The following is a 20,257-nucleotide window of genomic DNA, read 5'->3' as shown; positions in this document are numbered from 1 at the left end:
TTCACCAGAGCTCCACACTGGGAGGCTTACTGTCTTTTTTCAGAGCAAAACTGTTTGTGGAAGGTACTACACCTAGCAGAGACCCTCTCGCTCACTCAATGTTGTCGATATACATCTAGTTTCCTTATAGGCCTATTTGGCAGGGAAACTGTTAAGCCAGCTATATAGCCTATTTCTGTTTGAGTCTTTTATTAAAGAATGTGAAACAATGTGGTTTTTGTTTGATACTTGCCATTACATCATGCATAGCTTTTCTTTATATGGCCTAAAATAAATGTGTTCATATGAGCAGAATGTTATCTATAGGTTATAGCATAACTCATCAGTTATGAAAATAAAACATTTAATGCAGAAAAAATGTATCTCGTAAAAGGCCGACATTTCAATTAAAAAAAGATTGGATGGATGGCTATGAATTGCAAGTCCAGCAATCGAATTGCAAGTCTTTCTTATGCTAATAATCCAAATATTCTGCTTAAAATAATCTTGCACTGCTACCCTCATTATTCATATTCTCAGAGGAGCAGAACAGGCAATGGAACCCGAATGTATCCTCTGTACGTGGAAAAATATCCCGGCGCATGAAAGCTACACCAACAAACTGGAACGACAGACCGCAAATAAGTCCTTCTAGAAGTGCACCAAATATGATGCTTTCGAATGCCGAGGTCGCATAACCCTCACTGACGGCATTATCTCCAAGTTAACCGAACAATTTTCATACATAAGACGCCTTTACATTAACGGGTCGATCGCAACAATTTATAACCTTTCAGACAATAAAAAAAACAGTGCCGCATCAGAAGCATCTGTACCTTTTCAGGTAGTAAAATTCTCCTCTGGCATGGAATGTTCGGTTTTGTTTCCCTGACAACAACACTGCCCGACCTAGCATATCGTGGAACTGAGAAAAATTGCTTTTATTTACCTTGGTTTCACAGTAACTTTATGCAGTTACTCCTAATATGAGCCCAATTTTCTCCCAAACGCAATACAATAGAGGCAGTATACTTGTCCACATAATTAAGCATGTATTTAATGTATAAAAAATTACATTAACTCATTTTCGACCAAATGAGCAGTTACTGCCTTTTTGCTTGGTATGGCAGAATAATGGTAGGGTAGATGTGTTGTCTTTCCACTAAAAGTCATTGTATTTAACGAACTTCAAAGTACTTTTTATGAGTGAGTGGTCTGCGCGCAGTCAGCGGAGAGGCAGGCCGCTTGCAGGGAGCTCGAGACAATTTGATTGACAGTTTTGGTTGCCTAGTGATGGACTTTAGCCCCGCTTCAAGAAGCGGCATTCCTCTACCGACAAGTATGGCCCTTCAGTGGCGCTTGAAACTATCTCCAGAGAAGGTTTCGTGGCGGCATTTAAAAAGCCATACTGTACCATTTCAGACAAACAAATGCTGTAGCTGAGGCGCTTTCAAGGCACCACACTTTATATACCCATATTAACGAATTCATATAGGCCTTGGCTACAATATTCTGCCCATATGATTAACATGTATTTCAGGCCATAAGAATATTTTTTGCCATACATGATTTAATGAAAAGCAGTAAACATACACCTCATGAACACAATCATGCAATAGTTAGCCATAGTTAACATACACAATATTGTTTCACATTCTGTAATAACAGACTCATAAACACAATCATGCAATTGGCTACAGCTGGGTTCACAGCTACCCCTCGCTTCCCAGCTTCCCTGGGAAACTTGATGTAGCCTCACGCAAAAACAAAAGAGCACAGAAGGAGTTTGCATCTGCTTCAGTGTTCGAGGTAAAATATTAAGCTGCTGCAGTGTTCGAGGTAAAATATTAATTTGGGCTGGGAGGGTGGGTAGGTGGCCCTACTGTGCCCCCTGAATCTGCAAACTGCTTGAGGTTGGCACACACCAGAGTCAATTGCCTCCACAGAAAGAGAGCGTTCTCTGGGCTTGTGTTCAACACTGTGGACCTTGTTATTAACATTCCTCTATGTGTGTATTAACATTTTTCCTCCCATTACATAATTGTGTGTTGGTGTGAATGTCTTTAACTTTAATCTCTTTGAATGGGGATAATAAGCACGTACATACACACACACACACACACACACACACACACACACACACACACACACACACACACACACACACACTGAGCATGCATGTGAACAGTATTCTGAATATCTTTGGGCTCAGACACACCAATGGCGTTTGCTGGCAGAGAGTACTTAACACCTCTGAACGTAATTTAGAGTGCGCACCAATTTTGCATGTACAGTCACATGAAAAATACAGAGGGGGGTCCCTAAAACACAGCGCGCTGAACGATCGGCAGATGAACACTAGATCCACGTACGGTGTGACGTGTGCAAGCCTTTTTATCTGTGTATAATCTGTTCTCTCTCTCTCTCCCTGTGGTATGTATCAGAGCGTTGTGTGGACCCCCACCTCAGACAACTGTACACAGACCCCCCTCTGACCCTCAGCCCCCCCTTCAGTCCCTGGGTGAAGGACTACCGTGCTGAGGTCCCCTTTGACGTGGTGACCCTACGCCTCCGCCCTGAGCCCATCAGCCCAGCCTGTCACATACACCTGGATGAGCACAGAGGACCTAGGTGAGACCCTCCCAGCCATGACCTTTCACCCTGTGAGTCACACGCTGGGCTTTCAATTGTATCCTGGGTCACATTCAGTGAGATGGTAGGTGTTAACAGTCATATAGTTACATCTCCAACAGACCCTTTCATACTGTAGGTTAAATGGATCTTGTCCTATGTTGCTTACAACTGCCCAGTCTTCAGGTCTATAATATACAGTAGATGTAAGTTAGTTCTAGCATCTGAAATCTGGGTATGTGTGTTTTCAGTCCGGGGTGTTTTGGTCAGAGGATGTTTCCATGTCATTCTGAGTTCTACTCTGTGTGATTGTAGAACTCTGTTTCTTATGTCTGCAGCTTTGATCTCGGCAGCCAATCCCTGATTAGCACCCATTAGACTCAGTAGCACTGGGGTCAGAGGATTGACCTCTGACAGACAGACACACACACACACACACACACACACACACACACACACACACACACACACACACACACACACACACACACACACACACACACACACACACACACACACACACACACACACACACACACACACACACACACACACACACACACACACACACACACACGTAAGACGGCCACACACATAGCGCTAAACGTGACATTTAGGAATGATTCTAAAATCTCCCTCAGCCCCCTGCCCTCTCCTCTCACCATCCTGTGTGTGTTTTCATCTCTTCGCTCTGTGTGTGTGCTTGTGCTTATGTGTGTTTCGTCTCCCTGGACCTCTCTGGACATTGTTTCTGAGAAGCTCTGCTTCTGTTTTTCCACAGAACGGCAAACTACCCGGTCGGCCTGGGCAACAGCATAATCAACATCCTAGTGACGGACGAGTCGGCCGCCACGGAGCCCGAGCCAGTCGTCATGACAATATACACTCTACACATGTACCGCGAGAGCCGGCCCAGCCTGCCCATGTTTGGGGAGCATGTGATGTGTGGCTTCGTGCAGGTAGGTGGTGCGGACAGGGTGTTTCTACATGCTTGTAACTCACTAACATACACTCACAGATGGACAAGCACTGTCAGAGACCTGGGCCCGTATTCACAAAGTCTCAGACTAGGAGTGCTGATAGAGGATCAGTGTTTGGTTTTAGATTATAATGAATAACTGTATATGGATAGGGGGGAACTGATCCTAGATCAGCACTCTAAGATGTGTTTTTCTTCTTTTCCATTATGAGTAAAACAAGGTAAAAATGTAAAGTTAGTGGGACTTCATTTTCCCCATCAAGTTAACCAAGAGTGACTTCCTGTCTGGGGTTCACTGACTTTACTGGAGGACCACGTCAGAGGAACACAAAATACAATTTCCCTATTATCCCTTACCATATTCAAATGAGACGCACTATTGACTTTTATAGAGCCATGGTTTCAATTCCCTGAGCATGTGAAGTGTTTCCTTTTATGAGCAATGTTGGTCTGGAACCCAACACAAGTTTCATAGCATGTAAACAAAGGAAAATCAATTCATTCGGTGGAGAAGGAACGGTGCGGTTCCTTCGTTTTTACAGCATTTGTCATGTCGGCGGTTGGGTTTCGCCGAGGGAGCCTTCGCGGCTGGTCTGTGTAAAGTTTAGTGTCGGTTACGGCCACGAATGGCGTCGGGAGGCAGTGGAGCAGCAGCCGTGTCGAGATACGGTTGGTTGATATTTCGAAGCCAGTATTTTCCAGATTACCGTTGGAATGTGGAGGAGCGGGGTCGGCGGGAGCCGTAAAGGGATTGAGAGGGTCTGATGTTCGCATGAGATCCTGTGGCAGGGGCTATATTTGAGCTTTCACACCCCAGTAAGAGTTTGGGATTTGGGATGTGGTTCAGGACACTCTGTCTCCCCCTCACCTGACCCCCCCCCCCTCACACTAGTCTCCAAACCTCCCTCCCTATCTCATAATGCATCTTGGGTATGAGGGGGGCGGTGTCCCGGGGCGGGGCAGGGTTGATGGAGCGGACCCTTAGCTGACCAATCAATGCAGGGATATGAGCCGTTAAGAGGAGGAGCATTTCTGGAGATTTCAGATTTGAGACATTACAGTGATAGAAACAGTAGGAGACAGTGGGGTAAGTTGAGTCAATTATTTACATTCAGCATCACTCGGTAAAGGGAAATATAGTATTATTTCTAACAATATCTACATAGATTTTAGGATGTTGTTTATCCCTGGAAATAATAAGAATTCATGTTAACATTACAGTTTTGAAAACATAGCTTGTCCCCAAAAAGTGGTCTCTTGGTACAACTTATGGGGTAAATTGAGCCGCGGGGCAGGGTAAATTAAATCTCTGTACTGAATCACAATCACTTTGTCTTTTAATAATTTTAACCATCTTTTAACACACCTAAAAAACACGTTTAACCTAGGCCCTGGTGTTACCTCATATCCCAGCGATAATGCCTTCCATTACAAGAAAATATGTAAATGTGCTCTACTTGCCATTGGCTCAACCATTGGCTCAACTGACCCCATGGCCATTGGCTCAACTTACCCCATGGCCATTGGCTCAACTGACCCCATGGCCATTGGCTCAACTTACCCTATGGCAAACATTTGGACTATATTAGCCCACACAGATACAAGGATGCACTTTCATGCTAGGTTTAGGACCTCATATTGAAGCTTATAGAGACCCAAACTGATGTGTAGAACAATCTTAAAATGATCTACTTTGGCTTAAATAAAAGCGTCATGGAACTTCTAACATGGTAAATTATTTTGATTTGGTGAAAATCTTCTTTTTTTTACCTAACTTGCTTACCTCTTTTTCCATGTGGTTTTTCCCTTCAGACTCCATGAAATGATGACCTCTTCCTAAATATTTGGTGAAATGATTAACTTTGTGTATGGTTTCCTAGAAACAAGGGTGGCTCAATTTACCCCTTTGGCTCAATTTACCCCACTCTCCACTATGATGCTTCAAACACGCGTACATACTTACACACACGGGCAACCACTTCTGACCCTCATCTGGACACACACATACTATATAAATACACACACACACAGCTCATAACAGCTCCTGATGGTTCTCCCCTGCTGGTAGTGTGAGGGCTGTGGTTATTATGGTCCATTGGGAAGAGCTGACTGTCTCCCAAATTGTTATTGTGGTCACCGAGCAGTCCTCACATCCCAGCAGGCATAAACCATCCTTTCCCATAGAACATGTCGTCCTGTTTTTGATCTGAAGCGAACGAGAGAAAAGAGGAAAAACATACTGAATCCTTGGCAAATTGTTCACACAGCACAGCCACCAATAATTTCCTGGTGCTATTTGCTGTAGGCCTGTGAGATTAATGTTAATTATGTGTCTAACTGTCACTAATTCCTCATCAGTGTTGGTAAACATCTGACCTGTTTCCTACTTTCTCTCTACTTTCTTTCTTTCTCTTTCTTTCTTTCTTTCTTTCTTTCTTTCTTTCTTTCTTTCTTTCTTTCTTTCTTTCTTTCTTTATCTCTCCTTCTTTCTCTCTCTCTCTCTCTCTCTCTCTCTCTCATTGACACATGCACATCCTCACACTGGTTATATATAGGATAGAATGTGTCCCTTTGTAATTGTGTATGTGTGTGGCTGGTATGCCAGCTTTGTGTCCTTGGTGATGGGAGTGTTACTATGGTTGTCCTCCCCATGCTTCCTCAGGGTTACTACAAGGGGTCTGGGTCTGCGCAAACACTGTGTGAACTGTCCTACATTGTCCACTGTACCTCATTCGGAGGGCCTACTGTCTGGACCTCTGGCAGTCTCTATGGGGGTACCACAGGGTTCAATTCTTGGGCCAACTCTTTTCTCTGTATACATAAATGATGTCGCTCTTGCTGCTGGTGAATCTCTGATCCACCTCTACGCAGACGACACCATTCTGTACACTTCTGGCCCTTCTTTGGACACTGTGTTAACAACCCTCCAGACGAGCTTCAATGCCATTCAACTCTCCTTCCGTGGTCTCCAACTGCTCCTAAACACAAGTAAAACTAAATGCATGCTCTTCAACCGATCGCTGCCTGCACCTGCCCGCCTGTCCAGCATCACTTCTCTGGACGGTTCTAACTTAGAATTTGTGGACAACTACAAATACCTAGGTGTCTGGTTAGACTGTAAACTCTCCTTCCAGACTCACATCAATCATCTCCAATCCAAAGTGAAATCTCGAATTGGCTTCCTATTTCGCAACAAAGCATCCTTCACTCATGCTGCCAAACATACCCTCGTAAAACTGACCATCCTACCAATCCTCGACTTCGGCGATGTCATTTACAAAATAGCTTCCAATACCCTACTCAACAAGCTGGATGCAGTCTATCACAGTGCCATCCGTTTTGTCACCAAAGCCCCATATACTACCCACCACTGCGACCTGTACGCTCTCGTTGGCTGGCCTTCGCTTCATAATCGTCGCCAAACACATTGGCTCCAGGTCATCTACAAGACCCTGCTAGGTAAAGTCCCCCCTTATCTCCGCTCACTGGTCACCATAGCAGCACCCACCTGTAGCACGCGCTCCAGCAGGTATATCTCTCTGGTCACCCCTAAAGCCAACTCCTCCTTTGGTCGTCTCTCCTTCCAGTTCTCTGCTGCCAATGACTGGAACGAACTACAAAAATCTCTGAAACTGGAAACACTTATCTCCCTCACTAGCTTTAAGCACCAGCTGTCAGAGCAGCTCACAGATCACTGCACCTGTACATAGCCCATCTATAATTTAGCCCAAACTACTACCTCTTCCCCTACTGTATTTATTTATTTTATTTATTTTGCTCCTTTGCACCATATTATTTATATTTTATCTCTGAACTTTCTTCAAACTACAAATCTACCATTCCAGTGTTTTTCTTGCTATACTTTATTTATTTTGCCACCATGGCATTTTTTTGCCTTTACCTCCCTTATCTCACATCATTTGCTCACATTGTATATAGTCTTATTTTTATTTTTTTTTCTTCTACTGCATCATTGATTGTATGTTGTTTTACTCCATGTGTAACTCTGTGTTTTTGTATGTTGTCGAACTGCTTTGCTTTATCTTGGCCAGGTCGCAATTGTAAATGAGAACTTGTTCTCAACTTGCCTACCTGGTTAAATAAAGGTGAAATAAATAAATAAAAATTCTAACTCATTGATCATACCCCACCACAGCTGATACACTCACTTAAACACATATGCACACCCACACAGCTGGTGACCCCTTCGGTGGGGGGTGGGGGGGGTAAAGGTTACAGGTGTTTTACTCGTCTTGGGAACAAGGACGTTGCGGAGGAATAGACACACACCCTTCGTCCTCCTTTCATATCAGTGCAAGGTGATACTGCTGGGTGTAGGCGTATGATGGGTTGGGGTCACAGGGGTGTGTGTGTGTGTGTGTGTGTGTGTGTGTGTGTGTGTGTGTGTGTGTGTGTGTGTGTGTGTGTGTGTGTGTGTCAAGAGCATTCCATTCGCCAATACACCCAGTCCCAACTCAGCCTCTAGCACGTCTGAGAGTAACCCCTCCTGGCTGATGGACTGATAGGATGGTGGTTGTGATTCCCTTTAGGCAAAGTCAAAAAAGATGACATTCATTACGATGACGCTTATTATCATATCTAATGTGGATATTACAGTCATCTCCGAAATTATTGGCACCATTGATAAAGATCAGCAAAAAATACTATGTATAATACCATGTATAAAAGCTATAGTGAATGCTCAAAAACATTTGGGATTAATATTTTATAGTATTATTTTATAGTAATAATACTAATAATACTATTATTTTATAATAATACCACTTTCCAGTGGTTTTAAACGTATTAATTATTGTCCTAATAGTGGTAAATAAATACAGTTGAAGTCAGAAGTTTACATACACCTTAGCCAAATACATTTAAACTCAGTTTTTCACAATTCCTGACATTTAATCCTAGTAAAAATTCCCTGTTTTAGTTCAGTTAGGATCACCACTTTATTTTAAGAATGTGAAATGGCAGACTAATAGTAGAGAGAATGATTTATTTCAGCTTTTATTTCGTTCATCACATTCCCAGTGGGTCAGAAGTTTACATACACTCAATTATTACTTGGTAGCGTTGCCTTTAAATGGTTTAACTTGGGTCAAATGTTTCGGGTAGCCTTCCACATGCTTCCTACAATAAGTTGGGTGAATTTTGGCCCATTCCTTCTGACAGGGCTGGTGTAACTGAGTCAGGTTTGTAGGCCTCCTTGCTCGCACACGCTTTTTCAGTTCTGCCCACAAATTTTCTATAGGATTGAGGTCAGGGCTTTGTGATGGCCACTCCAAAACCTTGACTTTGTTGTCCTTAGGCCATTTTGCCACAACTTTGGAATTATGCTTGGGGTCATTGTCCATTTGAAAGACCCATCTGCGACCAAGCTTTAACTTCCTGACTGATGTCTTGAGATGTTGCTTCAATATATCCACATCATTTTCCTGCCTCATGATGCCATCTATTTTGTGAAGTGCACCAGTCCTTCCTGCAGCAAAGCAGTTGCATGTGCAGTTGCAAACCGTAGTCTGGCTTTTTTTATGGCGGTTTTGGAGCAGTGCCTTCTTCCTTGCTGAGCGGCCTTTCAGGTTATGCCGATATAGGACTCGTTTCACTGTGGATATAGATACTTTTGTACCTGTTTCCTCCAGCATCGTCACAAGGTCCTTTGCTGTTGTTTTTGGATTTATTTGCACTTTTCGCACCAAAGTACGTTTGTCTCTAAGAGACAGAACGCGTCTCCTTCCTGAGCGGTATGATGGCTGAGTGGTCCCATGGTGTTTATACTTGCGTACTATTGTTTGTACAGATGAATTTGGTACCTTCAGGCGTTTGGAAATTGCTCCCAAGGATGAACCAGACTTGTGGAGGTCTGCAAAAACAATTCTGAGGTCTTGGCTGATTTCTTTTGATTTTCCCATGATGTCAAGCAAAGAGGCACTGAGTTTGAAGGTAGGCCTTGAAATACATCCACAGGTACACCTCCAATTGACCCAAATGATGGCAATTAGCCTATCAGAAGCTTCTAAAGCCATGACACCATTTTCTGGAATTTTCCAAGCTGTTTAAAGGCACAGCCAACTTAGTGTATGTAAACTTCTGACCCACTGGAATTGTGATATAATGAAATATAAGTGAAATAATCTGTCTGTAAACAATTGTTGGAAAAATTACTTGTGTCATGCACAAAGTAGATGTCCTAACCGACTTGCCAAAACTATAGTTTGTTAACAAGACATTTGTGGAGTGGATGAAAAATTAGTTTTAATGACTTCAACCTAAGTGTATGTAAACTTCCGACTTCAACTGTAGCTATTTTTGTACCCATTGACTGATTTATGAACCATGGTGATGGATTACAAATGGATTTTATTTGAGTTTTACCTCATTTTTATACCCCAGTGAAACAGGAAGCCATGGAAGGCCACAATACAGTTCCTTAAACTGAGATGATCTTTACAATTTTTTAAAATAAAATAAATAAAACATGTATTTATAATAATCTTCAGGAATTCTTTTTTGAGAATTTGTTTTATTACTTTTTAAACAAAATCCTTTACTCTGAGCAATTGGATTGGTATAAAATAATATACTTCTCTAATTTTCCAAAGTGTGTGTTTTTTAGCGTTCATTATAGCTCAGTATTTTAATCACAACCACCGTCCAATTCCTCTATCTCATCCATCAGCCACCAGTCAGGAAGGGGTTACTCTCAGACATGCTAGAAGCAGATTTGGGACATGCTGCTGACCCACATCACACATCCAACCCTGTGACCCCAACCCATCATACTCCTACACCCAGCTGTATCACCTTGCACTGACATGAAAGGAGGACGAAGGGTGTGGGTCAACATGGGTGCCATTTTTTTCCCGAACATATAATATAGCTCCGTGTTTGTATGATTTATTTTTTGCTCATCTTTATCAAGGGTGCCAATAATTTAGGAGGTGACTGAATATGAATGGAAGGTGAGCTACAGTAAGTTCCCTCTCTCTGTCATATAGGACACTCCATTTGGATAGAGGTTCAGAAGCTCCTAGAACCCCTTCCTCCCTGTATCCCCTCTATTCCGCCCTCATCCCTCCATTCCTCTCATCCTTCATGTGATGGAGTATTCTCAGCATCCTGCCTGGGCAGACCGCTTGATCTGTCTGCGTGACTTAAGACCTCTGTCTATCTGTGTTATGATGATTTGATTTGTCTCACTATATCAACAAAGATGGCTAGTACCCCAGCTTTCTCTCTCTCTCTCGCTCTCTCTCTCGCTCTTGCTCTCTCTCTCTCTCTCTCTCTCGCTCTCTCTCTCATTACTCAACTTACTTCTGCTCTTGGCTCCCTTTACTATAAGGCCACTACAAGCTCATGCTATGCCAGAGGGACTTTAGCAAGCGATAGCATCTCCCCCTTGAAGTGCAGTCTGAAATAATTATATTTCCACAGCATTTGATGGGCATTCTTGGTGCATGAATGTGACACGCAGACATAACCACATTTCAGGGCCTGTCTAGCATAGCAAATTGTTTGATCTGAAACACAACTTTACATTGCTCCTCCTGATCCGCTTGGCTTAGTGAGAATTAATTTATTTGCCGTTTAGAAGTGAAGGAATCTAATTGTCATATGCACACACACACACACACATATTCATGCTCAGACATATATTCACAAATCAGGCAAACAGTTTCACACCACCACCACACCCCCTCATGTACGCCATGATGTGGAAACCATTAAGAGATCAGAGAGGAGAGTGGCAAAGTGGCAAAGGAGAGGAATTATTTTAATGCCGGAGCACGTTCCCATATCCCTCATTCTCTCCCAGTCCCCCTGGCCCCACCCTCTCTAATATCACCATACAGCCCCTCTCTTTATTTATTTTGAAACACAGGTTAGGGACTCTCCAAATCAAAGTGACCTGAATGCATCACCTGTTAATTAGACCAGCTGAGGCACAGCAGTGAGAAAAGGGCCTTCAGGGTTCTGCAATATGTCCACCATATTGAGGAGGGTTTTGGTTCTTGCTTGAAGTTGCTATTATAAAATAGATTATTTAAATAGGAGATATCATGAAGACGGTGAGGGAATGTATGTAGTGTCAAACGTACCAAACCATGATTTAAATAGCATCGGACAAAGCCTTATGTCGTGTTTTGGGAATAACGAGGGCTGATTGGTGAGAGGGCCTGGTGTAGTCGTTAGCACGGTGACCCCAAGGCAAACCCAGTATAAACTCCCTCTCCGTACCACAAGTCCCCACATTTATGTGTTCTACCCATAGGACAGGAAATCCATAGTATTATGTTCTTACTGAGGGATATTTCAGATGTGGTTGCTCACACTCTTAAGCTGATGTAACCCTCCAATGTGCTGCTCAGAGTTGCACAACACGTACGCTGTGCAAAATAGTGTTTCAACTGAGGGGTTGTCAACGTGTGTGGAACTCCGACAGTCCAATATGGGGTCCGCTGCTTTGTGCAATGTTGTACTTTGTCTTGTGCTGCTGTTTTGATGTGCCTTTTTGTATTTGACACTTTCTCTGAGGTGATGGTGTTTTCGTTGACCTCCGACACAGGTCTCTCTGCTCTGCAACCTGCCCTGTCTATCGATCTGCCATGCATTAGAGCGTTGGCCGGTGTCGAATCCCCGAGCTGACAAGGTAAACATTCTGTCGTTCTGCCCATGAGCAAGGCAGTTAACCCACTGTTCCCCGGGCGCCGAAAACGTGAATGTCGACAAGGGCAACCTCCTGCACCTCTCTGGGTTAAATGAGGAAGACACATTTCAGTTGAATGCATTCAGTTGTACAACTGACTAGGTATCCCCCTTTCCCTTTCCCTTTCAGTGACAACCACGCTCTGATAACAACTACTATCTCATCTGCTTCCCTCTTCCGCTCAAATTCTAGTCGTTCACTCTCTACCTCCGTGGGTCAGAGAGAGAGAGAGAATGAGGGAGTGTCCACTCATCCTACACGGGGGGCAGGAGAATTGGGCTCTAGAACAGGGCTTCCTAGAACAGGGCTTCCATTGATGCGTGTGGGGCTTTTGAAGTGCTATCATGTGAAGGCTCAGGGCTTCAGTGTTCATATCAGCAGGCTGTCTGGCTGTCTGATGCTGCTTGGTTATCTAGCTATGTTGATAGCCACAGGTGGGAATGGGAAACTGGCTGAGGGTGGATCTCAATAGTCTAGAGTAGCTTCCTTGTCTCGTATCCAATCCTCCGTCTGTAGTGTTCTATGACCAGCCATGCCTCACTTATGAGGACTGGTACACTCACCAGTGAGAAAGTCCAACCAGGAGCACTTTCTGTTACTACAGAAGGAGGACTGCCCTTCCACACATAGTTTTATATTTTTATATGTCCACTGTTATGGCTGGACACGTGTTCAGTTTATTCCATTACCGTCTCATTCAACCCTCCACTTCCCATTCCATCAACACAGGCGAGATCACGCCTCTGTCCCAGTTTCCCAACCCTGGTCTCCACACCTATCCGTATCCCGTCTCATAGAGGGAAACTAAGCATTGATTTCCTGGTGTTGTTGTCAGGGGGTCTTGGTGGGAGTCTGGCTCTTTGATGTGCTGCAGCTGTGAATTCCACCGAGGCCCAGTCCCAGGGCTGATCCACAGAAGCTGTCTCTGTTACCCCCCCCTCCACCCCTCTCCTCCCTCGCTCAACCCAGGAGTGTGCCACTTCACTCAGACAATGGCTGACTTTATGCGCCCCGCTGTGTTATCATACGGGAGAGGAGGGAGCGAGGGGGGGAGACGGAGGGAAGAGGGGGAGATGGGTCTCCTCATTAAAACTCCTGTTAGTCCCCCTCAGTCCAATCAAAATAATCGCTGCTGCTGCGTTTGATCTGGTTTGATCAGTCAGAGAGGGTGAGGGGTGATAGACATTCTAAGAAACATTCATAAAATGGTTTTGTCCTTTTATCTTTTAGGGGGTAAATAACTTTGTTGGGTTAGAGGACCCCCCCACTCTTGCCCCCTGTTACCCTGTGTATGTTGAAACCCTCCTCTCTGTCTCTAACACTTGTCTTTCTAGCTTCTCTCTCTCTCTCTCTCTCTCTGTGTGTGTGTGTGTGTGTGTGTGTGTGTGTGTGTGTGTGTGTGTGTGTGTGTGTGTGTGTGTGTGTGTGTGTGTGTGTGTGTGTGTGTGTGTGTGTGTGTGTGTGTGTGTGTGTGTGTGTGTGTGTCAGGGCTGTGTTTTGTTGCTGTTGACAGGGCCATACTGGGTGGGATGATTTAGGGGTCTGTGATTCAGAGCGAGGGGTTAACACCCACAGTCATGCCCTCATAGAGCCCTACAGCTGCTCTAACCTATTAGTATGTAAAGATATTTAGGAGATACAGAGAAAGATTGAAGCAACTAGAGGTACAGTACCAGTCAAAAGTTTGGACACACCTACTCATTCAAGGGTTTTTCTTCATTTTACTATTTTCTACATTGTACCCTTTGCCTTGATGACAGCTTTGCTCACTCTTGGCATTCGCTCAACCAGCTTCACCTGGCATGTTTTTCCAACAGTCTTGAAGGAGTTCCCACATATGCTGAGCTGTTTTCCTTCATTCTGCGGTCCAACTCATCCCAAACTGTCTGGTGATTGTGGAGGCCAGGTCATGATGCAGCACTCCATCACTCTCCTTCTTGGTCAAATAGCCCTTACACAGCCTGGAGGTGTGTTTGGGTCATTGTCCTGTTGAAAAACAAATGATTGTCCCACTAACCGCAAACCAGATGGGATGGCGTATCGCTGCAGAATGCTGTGGTAGTCATGCTGTTTAAGTGTACCTTTAATTCTAAATAAATCACAGACAGTGTCACCAGCAAAGCACCATCACACCTCCTCCTCCATGCTTCACGGTGGGAACCACACATGCAGAGATCATCTGTTCATCTACTCTGCGTCTCACAAAGACACAGAGTTTGGAACCAAAAATCTAAAATTTGGACTCATCAGACCAAAGGACAGATTTCCATTGCTCGTGTTTCTTGGCCCAAGCAAGTCTCTTCTTCTTATTGGTGTCCTTTAGTAGTGGTTTCTTTGCAGCAATTTGACCATGAAGGCCTGATTCACGCAGTTTCCTCTGAACAGTTGATGTTGAGATGTGTCTGTTACTTGAACTCTGTGAAGCATTTATTTGGGTTACAATTTCTGAGGCTCGTAACTCTAATTAACTCTTTCCTCTGCATCAGAGGTAACTCTGGGTCTTCCTTTCCTGTGGCGGTCCTCATGAGAGCCAGTTTCATCATAGCGCTTGATGGTTTTTGCGACTGCACTTGAAGAAACTTTAAAAGTTCTTGAAATTTTCCAGATTGACTGACCTTCATGTCTTAAAGTAATGATGGACTGTCGTTTCTCTTTGCTTATTTGAGCTGTTCTTGCCATAATATGGACTTGATCTTTTACCAAATAGGGCTATCTTCTGTATACCACCGCTACCTTGTCACAACACAACTGATTGGCTCAAATGCATTAAGAAGGAAAGAAATTCCATACATTTACTTTTAACAAGGCACACCTGTTAATTGAAATGCATTCCAGGTGACTACCTCATGAAGCTGGTTGAGAGAATGTCAAGAGTGTGCAAAGCTGTCATCAAGTCAAAGGGTGGCTACTTTGAACAATCGCAAATATAAAATATAGTAGACTTTTTTGGTTACTACATGATTTGTGTGTGTGTTATTTCATAGTTTTGAAGACTTCACTATTATTCTACAATGTAGAAAATAGTACAAATAAAGAAAAACCCTTTAATGAGTAGGTGTGGCCAAACTTTTGACTAGTACTGTACCTACTACCTCACGTATGCACGCACACACACAGGCAATAGGTTGTCTGGTCCATGAAGGTCATCGTGGTAACGGTGTGTTTCCTCGTGACTGGGGGCACATTGAGGTCCAGAGAGCAAGACTTATGTAAACTTGGCAACACCCGCATTCCCACTGCCCTGACTTAATTTCCCGCTCCTCTAACTCTCCCAGCACCTGTCTATGAGGGAATATCCTAATTTGGGAATATCGCTCACCTGGCAAACATAGGATTCCCGAAACCGTAACTTTCCTAACATCATCATCCAGGAACGAACACAACTCTCTGTCTTCCCTCTTCTCTCACCCCTCTGTTCCTCTCACCCTCTGTCTTTCTCTCGCTCAATCACTCTCTCACTATTTCTCTTTCCCCTGTTTCCCCTCTAGATCAATGCATGGACCTCCTTGCTGTTCCACAGTTAAATGCTGTTTTTTTGTTTTACGAGGATGGTTGTCATGGTTGTCATGAGGACATGACCGATCTTCGGTCATGATGGAGCAGTTAGGCTTTATGCCGTCCCTCCTGGAGCTCTGTTATTCCTGGTGGTGTCCCCGGCAGCGTTCCTGGCTCAGGGAAATGGGAATGTCGTCTGAGGAGAAGCGAGGCCAGCTCTTAGTGGAGGGAAACCATAATGATAAGATGTGGGTGTGAATTGTGTTGGCAGGGAGAGTGACTTGTATAGTTTAACGCACATTATCACATAGGAAAACACACTTGAGTTTTAAGGCACATTAGCAAGCATATAAACAAACACGCATGCATGTATGTTCGCACACAAATGTGGGCATGCACACACACACACACACACACACACACACACACACACACACACACACACACACACACACACACACACACACACACACACACACACACACACAGAGAGAGAGAGAGTAGTCTATCACAGGATCTGTTTTCCAGCTGTGCTATGCATTTTGTTTTACCTTGCAGTTTGATTATACAGTAGTATGTAGTATTAGAGATCACTTGTACATAAGCTGACATAACACTCACAGACTCTCAATCTTTACTTCATACCCTCTTCCCTTAGCCTCTAGCCTCTTGTTCAGCATCCATCTCAATCTCTCTTTCTGCTAACCCCCTTTCTCTCCATCTGACTCCCCCTTGTTTCTCTCGGATTCTGTCTGCCTCTCTCTCTCGCTCGCTCTCGCTCTCTCTCATTCACACTGCGCACACACACCTCTACATATGTTCCTGTATGCGTCTGTTTCCTCATTAGGCATTGTTTCTGGGTGGTATTGTAAACTGGTAATGAGTTGTGTACTGTTGTTCTGATCAGAGGGTGGATGTGTGGGCGTGCCCCCCCCCCTCCACAAAGGCCCTGTAAACCATGTTTTAAATTGGTTATTGGAAATGTGTGCATTTGTTTCTGTGTGTGTTCTATCCCAATGTAAATGGAGCGCATGACAACCTAATTTAACCAGTCAATAACTTACGTATGAATTATCTCACTTTGACTAGCCAAAACCTATAGCTCTCGTTACTATGAACATACACAAGCTTCAATATCTATCATGTACACAAATCGATAAAAATGACAAAATACAATACATTTCAGAACTTTTGCTTATAATGGAATATCTGAGGTCTTAGACAGTGATGGAATGTTTAGGCCCTGCGTGTGCCAAGAAAATCCTCCCTCTCATCAAAGCGTAAATATCGCTCTTTTGCTTTTACACATCGCTATGGTAACACCAAGCATGTCCAATGTGGCGGTGTGGACTGTGGAATACTGTTCAGCAGCAGGCATAGCCCTGGCAATCACACTGAGGATCACCCAAATGTGAAGAACAGCACTACATATTCCCTCCAATTCTCCACAAGTCTCTGTTTCCACCTTTAATCACCACTAAATCAGTGTAGTAACTCCACCTTATTGGAAACAATCATCACTCAATCGGTGTAGTAACTCCACCTTATGGGAAACAATCATCACTCAATCAGTGTAGTAACTCCACCTTATGGGAAACAATCATCACTCAATCAGTGTAGTAACTCCACCTTATGGGAAACAATCATCACTCAATCAGTGTAGTAACTCCACCTTATGGGAAACAATCATCACTCAATCAGTGTAGTAACTCCACCTTATGGGAAACAATCATCACTCAATCAGTGTAGTAACTCCACCTAATGGGAAACAATCATCACTCAATCAGTGTAGTAACTTCACCTTATGGGAAACAATCATCACTCAATCGGTGTAGTAACTCCACCTTATGGGAAACAATCATCACTCAATCGGTGTAGTAACTCCACCTTATGGGAAACAATCATCACTCAATCGGTGTAGTAACTCCACCTTATGGGAAACAATCATCACTCAATCGGTGTAGTAACTCCACCTTATGGGAAACAATCATCACTCAATCGGTGTAGTAACTCCACCTTATGGGAAACAATCATCACTCAATCGGTGTAGTAACTCCACCTTATGGGAAACAATCATCACTCAATCGGTGTAGTAACTCCACCTTATGGGAAACAATCATCACTCAATCAGTGTAGTAAATCCACCTTATGGGAAACAATCATCACTCAATCAGTGTAGTAACTCCACCTTATGGGAAACAATCATCACTCAATCAGTGTAGTAACTCCACCTTATGGGAAACAATCATCACTCAATCAGTGTAGTAACTCCACCTTATGGGAAACAATCATCACTCAATCAGTGTAGTAACTCCACCTTATGGGAAACAATCATCACTCAATCAGTGTAGTAACTCCACCTTATGGGAAACAAACATCACTCAATCAGTGTAGTAACTCCACCTTATGGGAAACAATCATCACTCAATCAGTGTAGTAACTCCACCTTATGGGAAACAATCATCACTCAATCAGTGTAGTAACTCCACCTTATGGGAAACAATCATCACTCAATCAGTGTAGTAACTCCACCTTATGGGAAACAATCATCACTCAATCAGTGTAGTAACTCCACCTTATGGGAAACAATCATCACTCAATCAGTGTAGTAACTCCACCTTATGGGAAACAATCATCACTCAATCAGTGTAGTAACTCCACCTTATGGGAAACAATCATCACTCAATCAGTGTAGTAACTCCACCTTATGGGAAACAATCATCACTCAATCAGTGTAGTAACTCCACCTTATGGGAAACAATCATCACTCAATCAGTGTAGTAACTCCACCTTATGGGAAACAATCATCACTCAATCAGTGTAGTAACTCCACCTTATGGGAAACAATCATCACTCAATCAGTGTAGTAACTCCACCTTATGGGAAACAATCATCACTCAATCAGTGTAGTAACTCCACCTTATGGGAAACAATCATCACTCAATCAGTGTAGTAACTCCACCTTATGGGAAACAATCATCACTCAATCAGTGTAGTAACTCCACCTTATGGGAAACAATCATCACTCAATCAGTGTAGTAACTCCACCTTATGGGAAACAATCATCACTCAATCAGTGTAGTAACTCCACCTTATGGGAAACAATCATCACTCAATCAGTGTAGTAACTCCACCTTATGGGAAACAATCATCACTCAATCAGTGTAGTAACTCCACCTTATGGGAAACAATCATCACTCAATCAGTGTAGTAACTCCACCTTATGGGAAACAATCATCACTCAATCAGTGTAGTAACTCCACCTTATGGGAAACAATCATCACTCAATCAGTGTAGTAACTCCACCTTATGGGAAACAATCATCACTCAATCAGTGTAGTAACTCCACCTTATGGGAAACAATCATCACTCAATCAGTGTAGTAACTCCACCTTATGGGAAACAATCATCACTCAATCAGTGTAGTAACTCCACCTTATGGGAAACAATCATCACTCAATCAGTGTAGTAACTCCACCTTATGGGAAACAATCATCACTCAATCAGTGTAGTAACTCCACCTTATGGGAAACAATCATCACTCAATCAGTGTAGTAAATCCACCTTATGGGAAACAATCATCACTCAATCAGTGTAGTAACTCCACCTTATGGGAAACAATCATCACTCAATCAGTGTAGTAACTCCACCTTATGGGAAACAATCATCACTCAATCAGTGTAGTAACTCCACCTTATGGGAAACAATCATCACTCAATCAGTGTAGTAACTCCACCTTATGGGAAACAATCATCACTCAATCAGTGTAGTAACTCCACCTTATGGGAAACAATCATCACTCAATCAGTGTAGTAACTCCACCTTATGGGAAACAATCATCACTCAATCAGTGTAGTAACTCCACCTTATGGGAAACAATCATCACTCAATCAGTGTAGTAACTCCACCTTATGGGAAACAATCATCACTCAATCAGTGTAGTAACTCCACCTTATGGGAAACAATCATCACTCAATCAGTGTAGTAACTTCACCTTATGGGAAACAATCATCACTCAATCGGTGTAGTAACTCCACCTTATGGGAAACATTCATCACTCAATCAGTGTAGTAACTCCACCTTATGGGAAACAATCATCACTCAATCAGTGTAGTAACTCCACCTTATGGGAAACAATCATCACTCAATCAGTGTAGTAACTCCACCTTATGGGAAACAATCATCACTCAATCAGTGTAGTAACTCCACCTTATGGGAAATATTTCCCATATACACTCCCGACTCTGTTAAGTGCAGATCTGTAAACATTGATTTGGATCGGTAAAAACATAGAATCCTACTGCTGTTAAACCTTTACAGATGTGGTTGTGACTTTATCCGGCTGCTGGCATTAGTAGCGGGCTCTGTTTAAGAGAAAAGGGGGTGTATGATCTAGTAAATGCAGCTCTACACTCGCTCCTAACTGTACCATTAACCACATTATCCACACCAGTCAC

At 43.3% G+C, this 20,257-nt stretch overlaps 1 protein-coding gene across 1 annotated transcript in view; it reads left to right on the top strand.

Annotated features, from left to right (window-relative positions):
- LOC106576170 (cadherin-like and PC-esterase domain-containing protein 1) overlaps positions 1-20,257 on the top strand; it is an 81,511-nt gene that overhangs the window by 43,037 nt on the left and 18,217 nt on the right. Inside the window, exons 13-14 of the mRNA XM_014153135.2 lie at positions 2,424-2,610; positions 3,392-3,569. Coding sequence (XP_014008610.2) covers positions 2,424-2,610; positions 3,392-3,569 — 365 coding nt within the window. The remainder of the gene's footprint in view (positions 1-2,423; positions 2,611-3,391; positions 3,570-20,257) is intronic.

This window comes from Salmo salar, chromosome ssa17 (assembly GCF_905237065.1).
Source record: "Salmo salar chromosome ssa17, Ssal_v3.1, whole genome shotgun sequence".
In the NCBI taxonomy this organism is placed as follows: Eukaryota; Metazoa; Chordata; class Actinopteri; order Salmoniformes; family Salmonidae; genus Salmo; species Salmo salar.
Note: the sequence above shows the minus strand (reverse complement) of the source record. Positions and strands in the feature narration are given on the sequence as shown.